The sequence below is a fragment of the Pelobates fuscus genome, chromosome 4 (assembly GCF_036172605.1).
Source record: "Pelobates fuscus isolate aPelFus1 chromosome 4, aPelFus1.pri, whole genome shotgun sequence".
Taxonomy (NCBI): domain Eukaryota; kingdom Metazoa; phylum Chordata; class Amphibia; order Anura; family Pelobatidae; genus Pelobates; species Pelobates fuscus.
In genome coordinates this window covers 93,830,200-93,849,444 of record NC_086320.1, presented here as the reverse complement: position 1 = coordinate 93,849,444, position 19,245 = coordinate 93,830,200, and the positions used below count along the sequence as shown (strand labels likewise).

Sequence of the window (19,245 nt, the reverse complement as noted above, 5' to 3'; positions counted from 1 at the left end):
GATCTAAACACTTTATTTTTGTATTGCGGTATGCTAAATATCGTGCTAGTGCTGGATCGGAGCTTAAAGGAGGTGGGAACAGCCAGGGAGAGCATTCTACTCAGGTAGGGTGGGAGCTTCCCAAAAATGCTCTTATGCACAAGGCTGGAAAGATGAAGAGTGCGTCGGCATTCCAGCGGTAGCCAGTTTAGCTCTTTTAACATGTCACAGTGGTGGGTAAAGTAATTACATTTTAGTACAAAGCAGCAGAATGAATTATATAATGTATTAAGTTTATTAAGGTGGGTTTGCGGTGCGGGTGCATCAACTACATCCCCATTATCAATGACTGACATTAGCATTTGTTGCACTGTTTCCTTACTGTAGGGCTTAGAGGCAGGATTTGTTTCTATACAGGACACCTAGTTTTGGGTAAAGTTTTGAAGATATTTTTTTCAATGTGAAGGCCAAACAATAGATTGGTGTCTAGCAACATACCTAGATATTTAAAAGAGCAGACTGCTGTCAGTATGCTATTTGAATTTGTTCTGAAACACAGTTGTTGATTTTGTAGTTTACGTAATTTAGGGACAGGTCGAAAGATCATTGTAACAGTTTTGTCAGTGTTTAGGAAGAGTTTGTTATGCGCTATCCACTTTTCTACCTCTGAATTGGTTTTGGAGCACAGCTGCAAGCTGCGGTAGCTTGGGTTTACTAGCGTAGATTACAGTGTCGTCTGAATACATGTGTACAGTTAAGGATTTGCAGACGTTAGGCAGATCATTTAACCCATTGTACAGCGCTATGGAATCTGATTACGCTATATAAATAATAAAATAATAATTTATAAATAATGTGCAAAGAAAGGTGCAGGGAGGCAGTGCCTATAGTGTTGTTCTTAGATCCAAAGTAGTATGTGAAATAAGCAGAGAGAACATAATATAGTGTAGTATACCTACAATTTTCTGGAGCTTATGTTCAGCTACAGATTTATGTGCATGGATAGAACAGTCCCTGCCTGTGGATATGGTGGTAGGTACTTGTACTGATTAGCAGATGTTGTGCCCAGTGCTCCTAGTTGTTTTACCGCAGTCTGGCAATCAAATGTCCTCCAGATGTAGGTGAAGAAATGAAAAACAGAATATAGTGCTCTCTGTATGTATTAAACAGGATAAAAGAAATTAAAATGAGATATACTCATAAACGGAGAGCAAATAAAGGTATTGCTCAATCCCAATAGGCTTAGGTGGTATAATCCCCACCAAGGATATTGCTGTGTGAATCCTCTGGATAAAAACTACAGAGATAGGTCTGGAATCTCCAAGTGGTATAAAATAATTAAATTTATTTTGGAGATAAAAATTATATAAAACAGTGCAGCAATGAGAATTAGTAACAAATGCCATAGGATACTCTATACTCTATGGCAGGGGTAGGTTACCTTCAAGCAAATGTTGTGGGTTAAATCTCATAATGCTCTTACATCCATAATGCAAGCAAAGTACCAATAGAAATGTCGTCCACAACTTTTGGAGTGGCAAAGGTTGCCTACCTCTGCCCTTTGGCCAGGGCCACCACTCCTGGCTTGTATGAAGGGAGGAAGGGGAGAGAGACTCTCAGCCTTCAACTCCAACGGGTCCTTTCTTTCCCTTTTACCGGAGCACCAGCCTGTCAGAGCATTGCTCCAATGCTATAGAATGCCGGGGCTTGAGAGAAGAGCCTGCACCCAGCGTAGGTGGAAGCTGGAATCTTAATCCCTGGTGTTCCAATAGTACTCTAGTCTCCCCCCCATTACATAATAATACATTTTATTTATTTTTAAACTGGTCCTCTCTCACCCCTTATCCTATCCCACAGAAATACACACACACACACACACAGATTGTATCTCTGTGGGCAAACTCGAAGGCCCTGTGTAAAGGGCCACAATATTTCTCATAACAGCTGTGCTCATGGCATCAGACACTAAAATCAGCATGCATAATCATTAGTGATATTAAGTTGCTGTCATGACATGAAAAAACACTTTCTAATAGGAGCTGGGTAGTACCATCTATCCATATTATAATTACGGTAGTTTTCTTGGCCTTTCTCCTGAGAGGAGAAGCCACCTAATAGTTAAAAGGACACTACCACTGTGTCTTAAAAACATGGCAGCAACAGCTGCATGAGAGTTTAACTCCTACTAATATCAGGCAGATCTGGATATGTATGTCCCAGTGTTGGTCAAGATAGTGGTGGTCTTTGCAGTACAAGGAGATAGCTGTACACAATTTCTTGTTTTTTCAAGAAGAAAGAAAAAAAACAGATCCTTTAAAAGGTATCTGCAGCAACAATTTATCTTCTATATTGGATATTAAAGTGCATCATTTTTTCAATTTGAAAGGGATGCTTGGAACCATACTTTGGCTGACACTGAAACATACTCCTCATCCCATCAGTAGCTTCCCTGAGCTCTTGCTGTTCAAAAATAAAATAACAAATAAAACAAAAATAAAAAAGAATCCAAAAAGGATGGACTTTTTGTAACAGGGAAAGAATAAATAGTGCCAAGTAATTCTATCACCATCAGTGTCCCATGTATACACATTTATGCATGTGTTTTCAAATAACCATAACTTGTCTAAGCTGCCAATGCTTCTCCTGATTATTTTGAGAAAGAATACTAAAATAATGCTTTGAATCTAATGTATGATAACAGGCACGGTTCAGAGTGCACAAGGCCAGGTTCTCTCAGTGTGAGGCATGATTAAAAGAATTGTATAGCAGAGTAGGGATTTCAAAATCTGATTTATGTGCAAATCAAAAGTATAAAAGGTCAAAAAGCATAATACTACTGGGGCAAAAAGGGCAGCCTGTGAGGTTTTCTTTTTAACAAATACTTGCCAGAGGAATGCACAGTGCATTCCAATAAAGCCTTCTGGCACTCAAAAGGCTCAAAGCTTTGTCATGTAAAAAGCTATTTATTTCAAAGAGTAGACAATTTGCTGCAACACTTACTGGGCATCAAGTTAAAATGTAAATTAAAAACAGACACCGTCAGAAATTACATGTAGCTTTCCAAGAGAGTTTGTAAAACACCAAATGAATAAATGAAAATTAAATAAACTTTGCTTAAAATAACAATTAATATTTCATTCATGGCCTTGTTTACATATGATCTATCTACACACACTAGTATTTATGTACAAACAGGCATACTACTAAGCAGTGTACAGTAAACATGTTGTGTTTGTTTGTGTAATGCAGTCCTTTGTTTCATATGCTGCTTTTCTCCACAGGACATATTGGAACCAACTATAGTGAACTGGTAGAACCCAGCAAGAACCATCCGCATTATTACTGTAGTGAAATATTAAAACCTGTAAAGCAAAATTCTTAGCAATAACATACAGACATAAGATAGGAAAAGAAAACAGGGCTTGACAAATGTCTGTACATTTTATAAATCAGGAAAATTATTTATCAATGACAAACAGATATATTCTATTACATCTTAAAGGGGAATGTTCACAACAGAAATCACAACACTGAATGAAATAAAATAGGAATCCTCTATAATTTGTATATACTTTTTTTTGGAGGGGAGGGGGAGTCCTTCATCTGATGCTTCGGTTTCTTTTCTATTGAATATTTAGCAATTGGTATTACAGTACAGTTCAGTCCTGGGAAATCAGGGTACCTCATTAGTCGCACTCAATCTCAATTAACCAAGCTCACAACCATGCCATATTAGTTACTTACTTACTTACTTACTTACACACACTTAACCACTCTCATGGACTATTAGCCAATACATTTCCAATGCCTACTCTATCAGCAGTGAAGCAAGAGAGGGGGATCAGGGGTTCCCATTCTGTACTCTGTACTACTGTTACGGTTGCTACATTGTCTTGCAGCAGTGATAAGCTTAAAGTCTAATTTGCTGCCGCTGGTGGCATCTTGACAGAGCAATTGTTGAAGGGTGTGATGTAATCACTTCCTTTGGGGGCTCTCTCAATCAGGATAATTAAAAAAAAAAAAGTGAAGTTTATTTCACTTAAAAAAGCAAGTAGAGACAGTCTGCACCATATTTTGATGGGAGAGATAAATAGATAAAAAGATAGGTTAGGGAGACAAATGTTTGGAGCTAGGTGCCATTTCTGTTTCACCATGACAACCTAATGCCTTGAAATTTTTGAACCCTGGCATATAATGTAATAAACACCACTTTAGTTAATAACATATCCTGAATACCTCTACTATTATTTCATTATATTCTCATTCAAAAGTATGGTGCTATGAATCGCTGTGCTCATAGAGGGGCTCTCCCTATATCCCACAGACTGTCCTCTGTCTATGTGCCGTGCAGAGGCTATCACCCTTGTCCAAGCTGCACAGATGCAGTATTAATAATGAAATGATGTGTTTACACTTCCACATTATCAATTAGAGAGGAGGGGGATGGTGTTTGAGTATGATGAAGAGACCAATTTTGTTTTTGTGCACACACACTCTTTGACCAAAACCACTACACTGAGCGGTAGTAATTATGGTGCAGAGAGTGCCCTTAATAACCAGTAAACACAATGTCTCTTCAATGGATTAAAAAAAAAAAAAAAAAAAATCTGATTTTCAAGTAGCATGTGAAAATGAACAGCTGCAAGCCTTATAGGACGTATGTGAACATATTAGACAGCATATCTGCATATTTATTATGCAGATTAACATAGCATGGATATCTCATCAACAGCATCAATAGCTAATGCAGGGGTTCCCAAACGAGTCCTCATGGCCCACCAACAGTCCAGGATTTATGTATTTCCCTGTTTTATTCCAATGGAGATACTAATAAAACCTGGGCTGTTGGTGGGTCTTGAGGACTGGTCTGGGAAATGCTGACTATTGTATGCAATGCCTAGAAAGGCTTATAAGAAATCCAATTTCTGACTCACAGCCTCCATGGGAACAAAAGTTGCATCGTTTACAGAGCAGTGTGTTTACATTAATCACACATAGGAGACACCTGCAGGTTTTAACAGCCGATTAACAGAGCAGAAGATAAGAAATTATAAATTGAACAACTGTGCAATAAGGGAAGCCTCAGAGTCTTTTTCAGGAAGTGTGAAGTGAGGCTGTGTGAGTCACAGCCAGGGAAGGGTGGGTAGGACTGCATAAACAAAATGATTTAACTCCAAAATGGCAGATAATTGAGCGGTGAGGCTGCAGGGGCATGATCTATACACCTAAACTGCTTCATTAAGCTAAAGTTGTTTCGGTTCTTATAGTATATAGACTCCATGGGCAATATAAAAATCACTATTTAATAAATAAATTGCCCATGGAAAAACATACACGCATTAATTTATGCATTATTTTATAAGGTTAAATCTATAAACAAAGCTGTAAATCTTGTCTGCAGCCTATGCAAGCCCTCCTCGTTTTCCCCAGCACAAACTTTCAGTATGTGACAGGGAAATAACCAATCAGAGGCTTCTCAGCCTTGGAGTTTGAGCCATGAGCGTGCACATCAACTTGAGCTATCCAGGAAAGACAGGGACGCACAGCTAATGAACCCTGTGGGCGCAAAGGTTAATTATTGATAAATTGGCTTCTACTTTTATAAACTGCAATTAAAATGCAAGCTGAAGTACTTTATGTGTGTGAGTGGACTGGTCCTTTAAGATTTAAACCAATAGAAAGGAGGTATAGACCACAGCTATTTTTTTTGTGTTCTGATGTGGTATGCAGCTGCACACATACTATTCTGTATGTATGTATCTCGTACACTTTTCTCAATTTGAAGCAACTGATAGGCTGAGAGCATCAGCTGACGCACTCAGCCTTTCACAGACATCCAACCTAAAGTATCCTCATTAAAGCAGAGGACTTTGTTGGAAGAAAATCGGCAGAGCAGAGAGGTGGCATCTACACAACTTTGGGGTAAAACTATTTTGTAAACAATATAACCCCTAAAAATAATACAGATAATACAGTGTCCAGGACCTCTATGCACCATTACAACTTTATTGAGATGAAGTCGTTATGGTGCTTAGAGCGTTCCTTTAATAATTTTCGTTTAATAGTGATTTTGCAAATACAACACAGACCAAATTACTTTCAGAAAAGGACCTTGCCATCTACACATAGGTGATTTCATATACTTTCATGTGGGAAAAAAAAAAAATCAACATACAGCATTTAATTCATTTTACTGTTTATACTAAATCTTACCGAATTTTAAAAAGCATGGTTCTCTCACTGGCAAATTAAGTACAAAACATAACTTAAAAGATTAACTATGCAAAGACTCACTGTAAATAGGACTGCCAGTTGACTATGTTGGCACGAACTTCTGCAGCCTTAGCTGCAATTATGTTTGTTGGGACAGCAGCATCGACTGCACCTCGAATATCCATCTTTTCAATTCCTGCAATCAAATACATGGAAAGCACTTCTGTTATTCCAATTTCAAGTAATTCTGTTCTTCTATTTAATCATGCACACAGATTGATTAAAGCAAAACATGGCAAAAACCTGAAATTTTACTTACAGTAAATTTCTTTTAACTTTAATATGGCGGCAGTACAAAAAGGGATGTTTTTCCTTAAAGGACCACTATAGGCACCCAGACCACTTCAGAAACTGCTATGTTTATAGTAGGGTTAATCCAGCCTCTAGTGGCTCTCTCAATGACAGCCGCTAGAGGCGCTTCCGCGCTTCTCATTGTGATTTTCACAGTGAGAAGACACCAGCGTCCATAGGAAAGCATTGATAATGCTTTCCTATGGACTGGCTGAATGCGCGCATAGCTCGTGCCGCGCATGCGCATTCAGCCGAGGAGGAGGAGAGGCCCCCGCTCGGCGCTGGAGAAAGATGTAGATTTAACCCCTTCCACCCCCTAGAGCCCGGCGGGAGGGGGGCCCTGAGGGTGGGGGCACCCTCAGGGCACTACAGTTCCAAGAAAACAAGTATGTTTTCCTGGCACTATAGTGGTCCTTTAAAGTGGACGAGTAGCCTCAATAATTAAATGTGTAAATTAAAAGAGAGACGCCACCATCTCATACCTTGGAGCAGCACTGTCGATCCCCCCACCACAAAATGAGTATTTCATAAGGATAGAATCTTTATAGAACACAGAATCTTTACAAAATACTCATTTTGACTGTGTTAGAATTCCATGGAAATTCCAAACCATCAAGAGATATACAGAGACGTAGGCACTAATCTTAAGTCTCTCGGGATCATCCATACACCCCAATGCCGTACTCTTGCACATGCGTAATAGTACAGCAGTGATGTCGGCAGATGGAACAAAATGGTGATGCCCATGAGGGGCAAGTACAGGTAAGCAAATCTCACTTTTACCTGCCCTGGACTCCCAGAAAGCAATGTCACCATCGGGGATCTTTGCATTATGTGAGAATTCCTAGTGTGCTCATTGCCTGATAGAACAGGCAGACACTTCTTTTCTGATTTTCCTGGAGTCTTAGACCTGGAGTCTATTTCTAGGCCTTAAAATGTGTTTTTTTTTGTCAAGGGAATAAGAAAAGATTTCTCCCAGTTCACCAGACAATCATTATCCTGCAAGATTTGGAGTGTGACTTGGATGTTTCTTTCTAGTTACCAATTCTAAACGGGCTTTGAGAAACCAATCATTTAAATAAGGGACAACTGAAATTTCCTTTTCCTGGAGTCACCTGCCGGAAGAGGGATAAGCTTGGTACATTTTCTTGGCATAGTGGATAGAGAGGACTTTCAATTGGAAGTGCAAAATTGTTCTTCCTGCTTTGATAGCAAATCTCAGGGCTTCCTTGAGTGCACTGCCATCAGGACACAATGGCAGTGCATTCATGGAGATATGTGACCGATAAGATATGGGTCCTTTAATTCCAAGATGGTCATGAAGTAACCTCTGTGTAGCATATGGGTGACAGAAAAGATTGACTCTGTCTGAAATTTTTGTTATTGAATAAGTGCTCAACTAGAAAACATCTTGAATAGACTTCCTATAATTGTTGCATCTTGGAAACCTTCTCTATGATGCAATTTGGGAGCAGAACCAAAGTTTAGGCTAATAAAGCATTGGTCTTTACTTGAGAACTGTAAGTTGAACAAAGGCAATGAGAAGAAGGTACCTCTTTAAATCTTATTTTGTACCCATTTGCGATGGCGTCCAACACCTAAGGATTTTGAGTCATCTGTTCCCATTGTCGAATCTTCTTCCCCCTGTTTGTCTGGCGTTATCATTTTCTCTTTGTATTTTGCCTGGTATGAGACTGTTTCTCACCACCTGATATTCTGCAGTTGCCTATGGAAGCTGCAAAACCAATCATATCAGTAATATCTTTTTGTGTGTGGAAAAAAACACCTGTTCCATTTGCTTCGCTTATGTTGAAGGAGCACCTTCTTTGTTTCAGATATTTGCTTAATCAGTTCTTCAAGCGGAGAACCAAACAATTTGTTCCTTTCAAAAGGAAGGTCACTTAAAGCTGCTTTAGAATCTGTATCTGCGATCCAGGATTGTAGCCAGATCGCTCTTCTCGCCACAGATGAGAGACCCATGAATAGGGCTGACAGTTTCAGAACAACTTCTGTTATGTCACATAATTTTTTTAATCAATTATTAGCCAATATAATATTTTTCAGAAGATGATTCAGTTCTTTGGCTGTTCTTCCTAAGAGACACACTTCCTGTGATTGTAACCACACACTCTGAGCTCTGGCCACTGACAATCCCGCAATGCTGGCTTTTCTTTGGAAGGCTTCCGCTTGAAATGTTCTCCTGCAGGAAGTGTCTGTCTGCTTGTCCATTGGATCCTTGAGCCCAGCCACTTCTCCAATGGGAACGGTAGCTATTTGGATAAATTTTTAACTTGCACGTCCAACTTTGGCACTTCTTCCCAGCTTTTAGAATCGTGCAACTAAGATCTGTTTGAAAGGATTCAAAATAAAGGCTTTCTTCTCAGGTTTTTCCATTCTTATATCATAAAGCTTGAAAATGTTGGATGTACTCGGAATCCCTTCCATTTTTTTGTAGGGTCTCATCCTCTCCCATAACAGCCGCCATCTCTTCAGAAAACTTGTTTTATTCCTCTGCCGGAAAACCAGAATAAGAGTCCATTCCTGGCTAGGTATGTCTGACCAAGAGGAAATGTAGAGGGCCTCTGTCTCTTCTTTCCTTACACTGGCTCAGTCCTGGACAGATGCAGAATCTCTGGATTTAGTAGCCTTTTCTTTAAATGTCTCACAAGGCTGGGAGAGGTTTCTCAAGAACCAGTTAAGAAAAAATATGCATCTACTTTTGTTTTGCAACAAAAAGAGAATATGCAAACTCAGAGAAAAGACAAAAGCTTAGAGAAACTCAGTAGGTTGTCCATCCCTGCTCAGGTCTCAAAATATTTTTTGCTCACTTGTGTAATTACTGAGAGAACCTCTTCCAAGGCATTTCAGACTGATCCCACCCATAAGAGGAGTCCAGAACCAAAATGTCAGCAGGTTCTCGTGGAAGGATTCCGTTGGAAGAGGCTAAAACATTTATTTATTTTTTACAGCCATCCAGCAAAGGAACATTCAATAAAAGCTAGATTCTTGGTTCAAGAATCTAGCTTGTAGCTGTGGTAACAGGCTTATCTGGTTAGTCCATCTCATCTGTTGAGACAGGATTAAAATAAGTCTTGTGAAAAACAATATTCTTTACCTTAAAGGGACACTATAGTCACCAGAACAACTACAGCTTAATGTAGTTCTCCTGGTGTCTACTGCATGTCTCTGCAGGCTTTTTAATGTAAACACTGCATTTTCAGAGAACAGGCAGTGTTTACATTGCTGCCTAGGGACACCTCTAGTGGCAGTCACTCAGATGGCCACTAGAGGTGCTTCCTGGGCAAGTGCTGAACACTGTGCAGCACTGACATGCAGCTGCATGGAGGTGCTAAACGTTCATCACAGAGATGCATTGATTCAATGTATCTCTATATGGAGATGTACACACAATAGCCTCCCAATGATTTCCTATGGTAAAGCACTGGATTGGCTGAGATGATCAAGTTTGATGATCTAAGCCAAGGGGGCGGATGCCTGCCGCAACAGACCTGCATGGTGCTGGAAGAAAGGGGAGCAAACTACCATTTTTAAAATGGGGTCTAAACTGTTATTTTAGAACTATAGTGCCAGGAACACATGTCTGTATTCCTGACAATATAGTGTTCATTAAAAAAAACAGAATGTGGGAAGGGGAGCTGGTTACACGTTTTCCTGTACAGACAAGTATGCACAGCTTAAAAGGATACTATAAGTGCCAGGAATACAAACCTTCCTCTGCCTCCCCCTCCCTCGTGACCCCCCACCGACCTGAATAAAGGGTTAAAAACCCTTTATTTACTTACCTTACTCCTTTCTCTAAAGTCCCATGCCGAGCGGGCGCTAATGCGCATGCACCACAAATGCTGCGCGCATTAGACCTCCCCACAGGAAAGCATTGAATCAATGCTTTTCTATGGTGAAAAATCTGATGCTAGATGTCCTCATACAGAGCATGAGGACGTCCAGCGACAGTTACAGGATCAAAGGTCCGTTAGGATCTAGGAAGCGCCTCCAGTGGCTTTCTGGGAGACAGCCACAGTAGGCAGACTAAGTGCTACAATGTAAACATTGCAGTTTCTCTGGAACTGCAATGTTTTACATTGCAACACTAAGTGCAATTGGGACACTGTACCCAGACAACTTAAACAGTGCCAGATACAAAATTCCTATGGAACATGTGTAGCAGCTCAATCACCATTTGATGGAAGGCAAACACCACCTGGGTGTGAATTCCACTGCTGTATAGAGATTCCATGCCTGCGCAATTATAGGCATGTCTCCCAGGGCCGCCTCTAGAGACTTGTGCACTTCCTATAGTATCAAACAAAACAAAAGGGAGCTACCAAACATGCAACATAACTTTGTCAGGCACTTATGGCCAGCCTGACAAACACAACCATCAAATATACAATAGTAGTGTGGTGTACTTAGTAACTTCTCAATAAAAAGCGGAGAGAAAGAGAGAAAGAAAAATAAAAGACAGCTTTTCTTCTTTTCAGTTTAGAAAGACAAGTAGAAATATCTGAAGCTTCAGACCTTCAGATGTAAACATTAATGGCATAACTGGCTACAAGTGGGAGCACTGCAGAAATAAAAAATTAAATCAAATGATCTCCTTGCTTTCTTTTGTCCTTCAAACATTCTTGTCATGTAATGTGAATCCATGTCTGATGACAAAACAAATCTCTGTTTTTCCATAAACAGTTGTGTGAAGGGTGGAGCCAGTTCTATCTGCACATAGCCCAGATCTTTCCAGCCCTCAGACTCACCTGAAACAGACAGCAAGCTGGATGCTCTGAACTATAACTGATCAATGGAGAGTGAAGTCACAACTAAAGAAATTTGCCCTGAAAAAAAAAAAAAAAATACAGTGACCGTCAAAGCTAAATCAAGGACAGAAGAACTTGTGTAGCACCAACAATCATTCAAAGAGCATACAGAAATGGTATAGAAAGTCTAAACGAGGACTAATAGAAAATGCCAGTGTGAAATCAAATGTTATTCTATGAAACCTACGTTTTTAGCAAATGGATAAGCTCTGTAGACGAACACAGAAGTTGTTATTGATTAGCATTTTAATGTATAAACCAGTAAAGTGTTCTACAGCTCTAAACAAGATCATTTAGGTTACTAATAACAAATAGGAACAAGAGGAGTTAAGAAAAACGGAAATTTGAAGTGTAAAGAAAAGGGAGTATAAGTGCACATAAATAGCTACAAGGGGAAGACTGGTTTCTAAATGTGCAATCTATAGCAAGCTAAAATACATTCATTCACTATGTAGACACAGAGTAAGTAGGAAAAACTGGATACAAGACAAAGAAAAGTAATAAAAGGCTAAATTGCTGTAAGGGATCTGTATGTTAGGATAGGGGAAGCATTTTGCTTTTTTTTTTGTTTTTTAAATATCTTAGCTGTTGTGTAAATGGGAAAAAAAAAAGCTTGATCAGGCAGATAAGGGCATTTCATAAAAACACAGCACACCTAAATAAAAGTTGTGCGAAAATTGGTTGGTGAGAAACCTAGAAAAGGACAATCAAAGGTCACTAGAAGAGGAAAGCAAACCAAAACGTGGTTTTACTTGCTTTCCTCTGACCAATTTGTTCTACTTAAATACCTATGACCAGAATAAAGTTATGGATCTGAAATCTGCGCTATTATCCGTTTTGCGGAGTTAGTTACTTGAACACTGGCACCACCAAAAGTGTATTTAAAAATATATACAATTGAGTATTTTTGCATAAGCTTTAAAAATTATTTAATAGTATTAGATAAAAGTCTACAATATTTTTTTATAAATATTAAAAATAGAAAAATATATATTGTGCGTAAAAAAATATCAGTTATCAAAAAATATCAAAATATTATATAATTTTAACAGTTAAATAAAAAAAAAAAAAATTTAAAAGCAAGGCCATAATCCTTTCTTTCCTGTCTCAATCATTTATTTGCAATTTGCCATGTAGTTACCCGACTGGGGTAGTAATTTTCGTAAATGAGGGTGTATTGGTATTTAACAATAAACCATAAAGTGTCAAGTACACCAAGCACAGTGGGGAAGGCAGATCAGCCTGCCAGCAGCACTTTACCTGTTCAGTAGGTAACCCCATACAGTCTATAAAATGTTTTATCCATTTTATCTACATATAACAAAAATACTCAAAGATTTTCTCAATAGATGAAACTTCATTAAAAATACTTTTTTTAAATGCCCTATCTTGTACCACAAGCAGCTACAAGTAACCTCAATTTTCAGTTCTATAATTTCAGAAGAAATTTAAACTGGACTGGTAATGTGAAAATTGTGTCAAAATACCTCTGGTACAAGTTTGATACTGGCAGGGTTATTCACACTAAAGTGTGACTTGTCAAGAATTCAAATAGAATTTTTAATTTTAGACCAAAACAGTTGTAATTTACAAATAGACCTGGATTTTTCTTCACTTGTTATTACTGTTATGCATAATATTAGAAACACACACAAAGTGGCAACAAAGTGGCTAAAAAGTGTCTTAAGGTTATAATTTTACATTATTAAAATCACACTGATAACATTGTCCACAATGTAGAACCACTAACAAATCACACATTGATAGATTTCTGTAGGTATTATTTTGTCTGTCATGTAGCAGACAAAATAGCAGAGTGGATAGTGCAGCAGAATTTGTTAACTCCATATAAATGCTAACAATAACAAAGTTTGCATTTCCAAAATTCTGTTTCAGGAATTTTTTACTCAGGATATGACGAGTAGATGCCTACAGGATTATTTAGTAAAATGAGAACTGTCAGAAATTCAAAGTGAATTTGACATTTTATACCAACACAGTTGAACTAGAAGCACAGTTGACTTGGATAAATTGTCCAATTCAGTTGTGGTTTTGTTTTCTTTCCTTAAACTTGAAATTCATTTTGAATTCCCAAAGTTTTCAGTTTGGTAAATAAGAAGAGAGAAGACTGTCACTGGACATTACTACATTTAATAGCCATGAATAAAAGTATCCACTGTTTTAATATACATTAGCAGGTATTTCATGTTTTTGTCAAGGCAGAGTCCTGAACATTCAACCCATGACGCATATTTATTTTTTAATTATTATTTTTATACATAACTCATTCTTTACCTAAAAACTATTTTTTAAAAAGGCATAAATACAAAAGAAAAAAAAGACATACAAATGCTTACAAAGCAATTGGCTTTTGCAATACAGTCTTCAGCAAGTCCTCAACGAATGCTGCTTTAAGAATTAATGGTGTATGTTGTAAGGCCAATAATAATAATAATAATAATTTTGTCACTGAAAATAGAATTTAAGTGAATTGAAATCTAAAATGTCAGCAACAGTTTGCTATTTTAGACTAAATTTTTGACATTCAGATTTGAATTTGCAATATGTCAGACTTTAGTGAATCAATTCTTAATAGGTATGTCAGCAATAGCTGCTTCAGGCACTCACAGAAATATGTCCAGGAAGGAACCCAAGTCAAAAAGCACATAAATGGACATCAGGGCTGATAGGGGGTAAGAGCAAGGAAATAGTTGGGTATCTGGGCTGATATGGGGTAAGAGAAAGGCCAGAGTTGGGCATCAGGACTGACATGGGGTAAGAGAAAGGCCAGAGCTGGGCATCAGGACTGACATGGGGTAAGAGAAAGGCCAGAGCTGGGCATCAGGACTGACATGAGGTAAGAGGAAGGCCAGAGCTGGGCATCAGGACTGACATGAGGCAAGAGGAAGGCCAGAGCTGGGCATCAGGACTGACATGGGGTAAGAGAAATGCTAGGGCTGAGATGGGGTAAGAGAAAGGCCAGAACTGGGCATCAGGGCTGACCTGGAGTAAGAGGAAGGCAAGAGCTGGGCATCAGGACTAATATGAGGTAAGAGGAAGGCTAGGGCTGGGCATCAGGACTAACATGGGGTAAGAGAAATGCTAGGGCTGGGCATCAGGACTAATATGGTGTAAGAGGAAGGCAAGAGCTGGGCATCATGGGTGATATGGGGTAAGAGCAAGGCCAGAGCTGGGCATCATGGCTGACATAGGGTAAGAGCAAGGCCAGAGCTGGGCATCAGGACTGGCATAGGGTAAGAGCAAGGCCAGAGCTGGGCATCAGGACTGACATGGGGTAAGAGCAAGGCCAGAGCTGGGCATCAGGACTGACATGGGGTAAGAGAAAGGCCAGAGCTGGGCATCAGAAGGACCACACATACTATGCCCTCTCACAGGATACTGGGCATGGAACTCACCCTCGTCTCCGGGTCACTCCCGGCACACCGGTCCGCCAGGAAGATCAGACCGAGCTCCAGAAATCGCTGTATGACCTCTCTCTCTCTCTCTCTTTCTGTGCAGCTGACAAGGCGACCAGTCATGTGACGGCAGTAGGATCACGTGATTCACAATCCGGAAGCAGGCAAATTGTGATCGTGCAAGAGGAGGAGAGCGTGTCACGTGATCAGACTGGGTTGTGTGTGATGTTAGTTCTGCGTTTTGCTATGGCTGATGGTATTCTGTTGGCAGATCACTGTGCATGTTTCTCTTGTTATTTGTGGCTTTGTGTTTTACAACCCTGTCCCTCTAAATTAACATATGTGCCAGTTCTATGTTATAGTTTCACTCTGATGTATGACTCGTGTGGTCGCTAATACTTGGGTTTATTCACTAAACCTTGATTTGCAGTAACTGGAAAACAAAGAGAATTTATTACAAACTGCAGCTTGCTTTTAAATTCAATACAAGATTTAAAAAAAATAAATTTGCACTGTTCCACAAATAGATGTGCTCATAAAGCGGCTCTGTCATGGCCAGACCCGTTTTGTTTTTGTTGCCCCACCACAACTATACCATGTTCAGCCGCAACATTAAAACCATCTGTCTAATATTGTGTAGGTCCCCCTCCTACTGCCAAAACAGATCTGATCCATTGAGGCATGGACTCCACAAGACCTCTTGAACTAGTCCTGTGGTATCTGGCTTCCAGACAATAGCATTAGATCCTTTAAATCCTGCAAGTTGCGAGGTGGGGGCCTCCATGGATCAGATTTGTTGTTCCAGCACATCCCATAGATGTTCAATTGTATTGAGATCTGGGGAATTTGGAGGCCAAGGCAACAAGTTGAACTCTTCGTCATGTTCCTCAAACCACCCTTGAACAGTTTCTGCAATGTGGCAGGGTGCATTATCCTGCTATGAGGGAACACCATTGCCATACAGATGGGTACGTGGTCTGCAACAATCTCCTGATGTGTGGTACGTGTCAAAGTAACATCCACATGAATGCCAGAACCCATTGCCACAGCATAACACTGCCTCCACCGGCCTACCTTCTTTACATATTGCATCCTGCTGCCATCTTTTCCTCAGGTGAACCACGCACAGACACCTCGAAATCTACCTGATCTAAAAGAAATGTGATTCATTAGACTAAGCAAGCTTCTGCCATTGCTTCATGGTCCAGTTCTGACACTCACGACCTCATTCAAGGTGCTTTCAGCAGTGTTCATCATGGGCACTCTGACTGGCGGCAGCTACATACCCAGCAAACTGCGATGCACTTTGTGTTCTAACACATTTCTATCATGGCCAGCATTAAGTTCTTCAGCAATTTGGGCTGCAGTAGCTCTTCTGTGTGCTCAGACCAGCCAAGTTAGCTGTCGCTCCCAATGTGCATCAATAAGCGCTCATGGCGTTTTGGAGAGGCTTTGACCCAGTCTTCTAGCAATCACAATTTTGCCCTTGTCAAAGTCACTCAAAAGGAAGGGGAACATGTCCTGACCATGCGCAATGTTTGGGGAATACAGCGAGGGATACGACTGTCGGATGAGCATTATGGTACTAGTGAGCTTTCCAAAGAAACTTTGCTTAACCCCTTAAGGACCAAACTTCTGGAATAAAAGGGAATCATGACATGTCACACATGTCATGTGTCCTTAAGGGGTTAAGCACCACCCTTTGGCAAGTGTAGGAATATTTTATGTAAAGACGATTGTATAGAAAAGAGACCAGATTTGGAGAGAGGTAGAGGGGGATAAAAGGAATCTATTTAAGTAAGGTAAGTTTGGCCTGACAGAGCCACATTAGTACCATAACCACCAGAGAGGTAGTAGTTATGATGTTTGCATGCATTGTGGTTTGCGTGTCAAATTTTTTTCAAGCAGTTTGGTGCAAATATGCCTTACCACTAAGGTGGAGGAACATCAAGGGTCCTCCAGGTGCCCATAGCCAATTCCTCACTCAGCTCAGAGCTAAGCCATACAGGATTGAATGAGAGCACTCAAGCGGATGCTCTCAGGCAGTGAGCGTGGTCCTGCTTGTCTTTGCTTAGATCTGTAAAGCTAACTGATTCTCCCAAAGGAGAAGACCAGAAGTAGGGATTGCAAAAAACTGGTAGACATAGGTAATTAACTCCAAGGCACTCCGGTCACAATAAACACTACAGCAAGCTAATATGCTGAGCAAGGGATTGGTTATGAGTAGTTGAGGGACAATTGTTTTCTTTCAAACTGCATGTAAATGGTTTGACACAGCATTGGGGGATGGTGCTAGGGACACAGGGCTGCCAAGAGTCCTGTCCATCTGTCCTATTTTAGCAACCTGATGTCCCCTCTATCTCTCTTGCACTATAAAGAGGGTACTACAGCCGTGAAAAAAATGGTCAAGCAGCGGGCTGGCCGGATGCTGTCAGCGTGGCTTGTTTGACGCCAGGCTGACATGTCCCCTTTATTAGGAGGATTCGCCCATTATGGGTGTCATAAGTTGCATCATTGGAAGGCCTGCTCACTTGTCCTAATTACATACTGTACCACCTAAGGTTGTCAAGTATGGAGGCATGCTGTACCTATAATCACTACAATGGACTTTACTGGTTATACTGTTTAGAATGTCCATTAAATAATAGACTGAGTTATTCACTAAACTAAATTTTAGCAAATGGCAAAACAGAGGGTAAAATAGCCCAGCTGTCACTTGGACTTTAATTTGCTACAATTTAAAGTTTAGCCAGGTGGTCCGTCACAGTAACTAAACCTGATAGGTATTTTTGTACCATTGGAATTGTTACATTCATATCCCTGAACGGAGTAAATTAAAAGTCCATCGACCCACACAAAACCTTGTCACTTGGAAGTTATGCACACATTGCAGGGAGGAAAGAATACATACTTTTTTCACACTCAATATTTTTCAGTGGATTCTTTGGGATTATCTATGTGTGTGGTCCTACATGCATCCTTTAAGAAAGAATGCAGGCAGTGGTCTTCAGTGAATTAGCACCAAACCCACTCTATGTTTAGCTTTTGAGGTGAATGTAATAAATTGCGCGGGGATGTGGTGGTTTGCTTTGTAACCAGAAATAAATACTCCTATTTTTCTTCCCCCCTTTTTCTATGTGCAGGTGTGGTTGAATGCAAATGACACATTCCAGGATTCTTTTGATACAGTTTAAACATGATATGTATTTAAAGTGTAAATATGAAATATGTGCAAAAATAATAAATAAAAAATAATCAAAAATTGCATACATGTTTTTAAATCATATGTACAAACAGAAAAACATGATAGTGCTTATCACAAAGTTCCCAGGTGTTATTTTATTTTAACATTCTCACGATGTTTCATAATATTAGTATAAGAGAGGGATATTGGATGTGGTATGAAAGCTGCACAAACAGTGAAAAAATGGAGAAAAGAAGGAAAGTAGTGTCCTAGATCAGGGGTTCCCAACCCTTGGTATGCTCACCACAAGGGGTACAATCCAGTGAACCCAGGAGTAGTTGAAAAAAAGCTGCAAATCACAGGTTGGGAACCAAAGGGTGACGGTCCATCGGGTGGCCTATGCACTTAGGGCCACCCGATAGACATGTGTTATCAGGAGCCAGTTGTGCGCTGCAACATTTTAACAGCAAGAATGTGCCCCTTCTTATCCGCTGGGAGAGCTGGGAGGAAGGGAAAGCCGGTCACTTCCTTCCAGCTGAAACAGACCCGTACGTGCGGTAGGGGGGAGAGGAGCAAGCCTATCAGCGAGTAGAAGCCACCCTCCTGTATCTAAAAGGTCAGAAACTGGAGGGTGGCTAAAGTTTTGATCCATATGTGTGTTTTGGGTGTCTGTATCGGTATGTATCAGTATGTGTGTCAGTGTGTATCTGCATGTGTGTCAGTGTTTGTATCTGTGTGTCTATGTATCTGCATGTGTGGCAATGTGTTTAACTGTATGTCTGTGTATATCAATGTGTCTGGGCATCTGTATGCCCTATAACAAATGTTTTGCTAATACGAGGGGTGCAATTTATGAAAATGGGCTGCCAAGGGGTACTCAAGTGAAAAGAGGTGTCATGCTCCTGAGCAGGTCAGAGAGGAGACAATTGCAAGGGTTATTGGTTAAAACTTTATATGTCGTATTAGACATAACAAATTTAATGAAATAAAGAATAAAGGGCAGTCTTCCACAAACAGGATACTTTGAGAAAAACAGGCTTTAGGCGATATGCCCCAAACAAGATCTTTAGAAAGTAAATGAATAAAGTCTTTTGTATACAAGCAGGCTTGAAGTTATACCAAGTAGTTAAGGATTTCCAGGATACTTTGCAATGCAGCTAGTTATAGGTAAATACATTTTAGGATAAGGCAATACAGGATCATGCAGAGTTGCAGAGGTTGAAACAGGTAGGAATATTCCAAAATAATATAATGCAGGTTGCTTAAGAGATCA

General features: G+C 39.9%; 1 protein-coding gene across 1 annotated transcript in view; it reads right to left on the bottom strand.

Annotated features, from left to right (window-relative positions):
* Positions 1-14,890, bottom strand: part of ATP6V1H (ATPase H+ transporting V1 subunit H) — a 111,174-nt gene extending 96,284 nt beyond the window's left edge. Inside the window, exons 1-3 of the mRNA XM_063450428.1 lie at positions 14,789-14,890; positions 11,313-11,390; positions 6,274-6,388 (exon numbers count right to left, since the gene is read on the bottom strand). Of these exons, the coding sequence (XP_063306498.1) occupies positions 6,274-6,377 (104 nt within the window). The 5' untranslated portion in view covers positions 6,378-6,388; positions 11,313-11,390; positions 14,789-14,890. The remainder of the gene's footprint in view (positions 1-6,273; positions 6,389-11,312; positions 11,391-14,788) is intronic.
* Between the last annotated feature and the right edge of the window lie 4,355 nt (positions 14,891-19,245).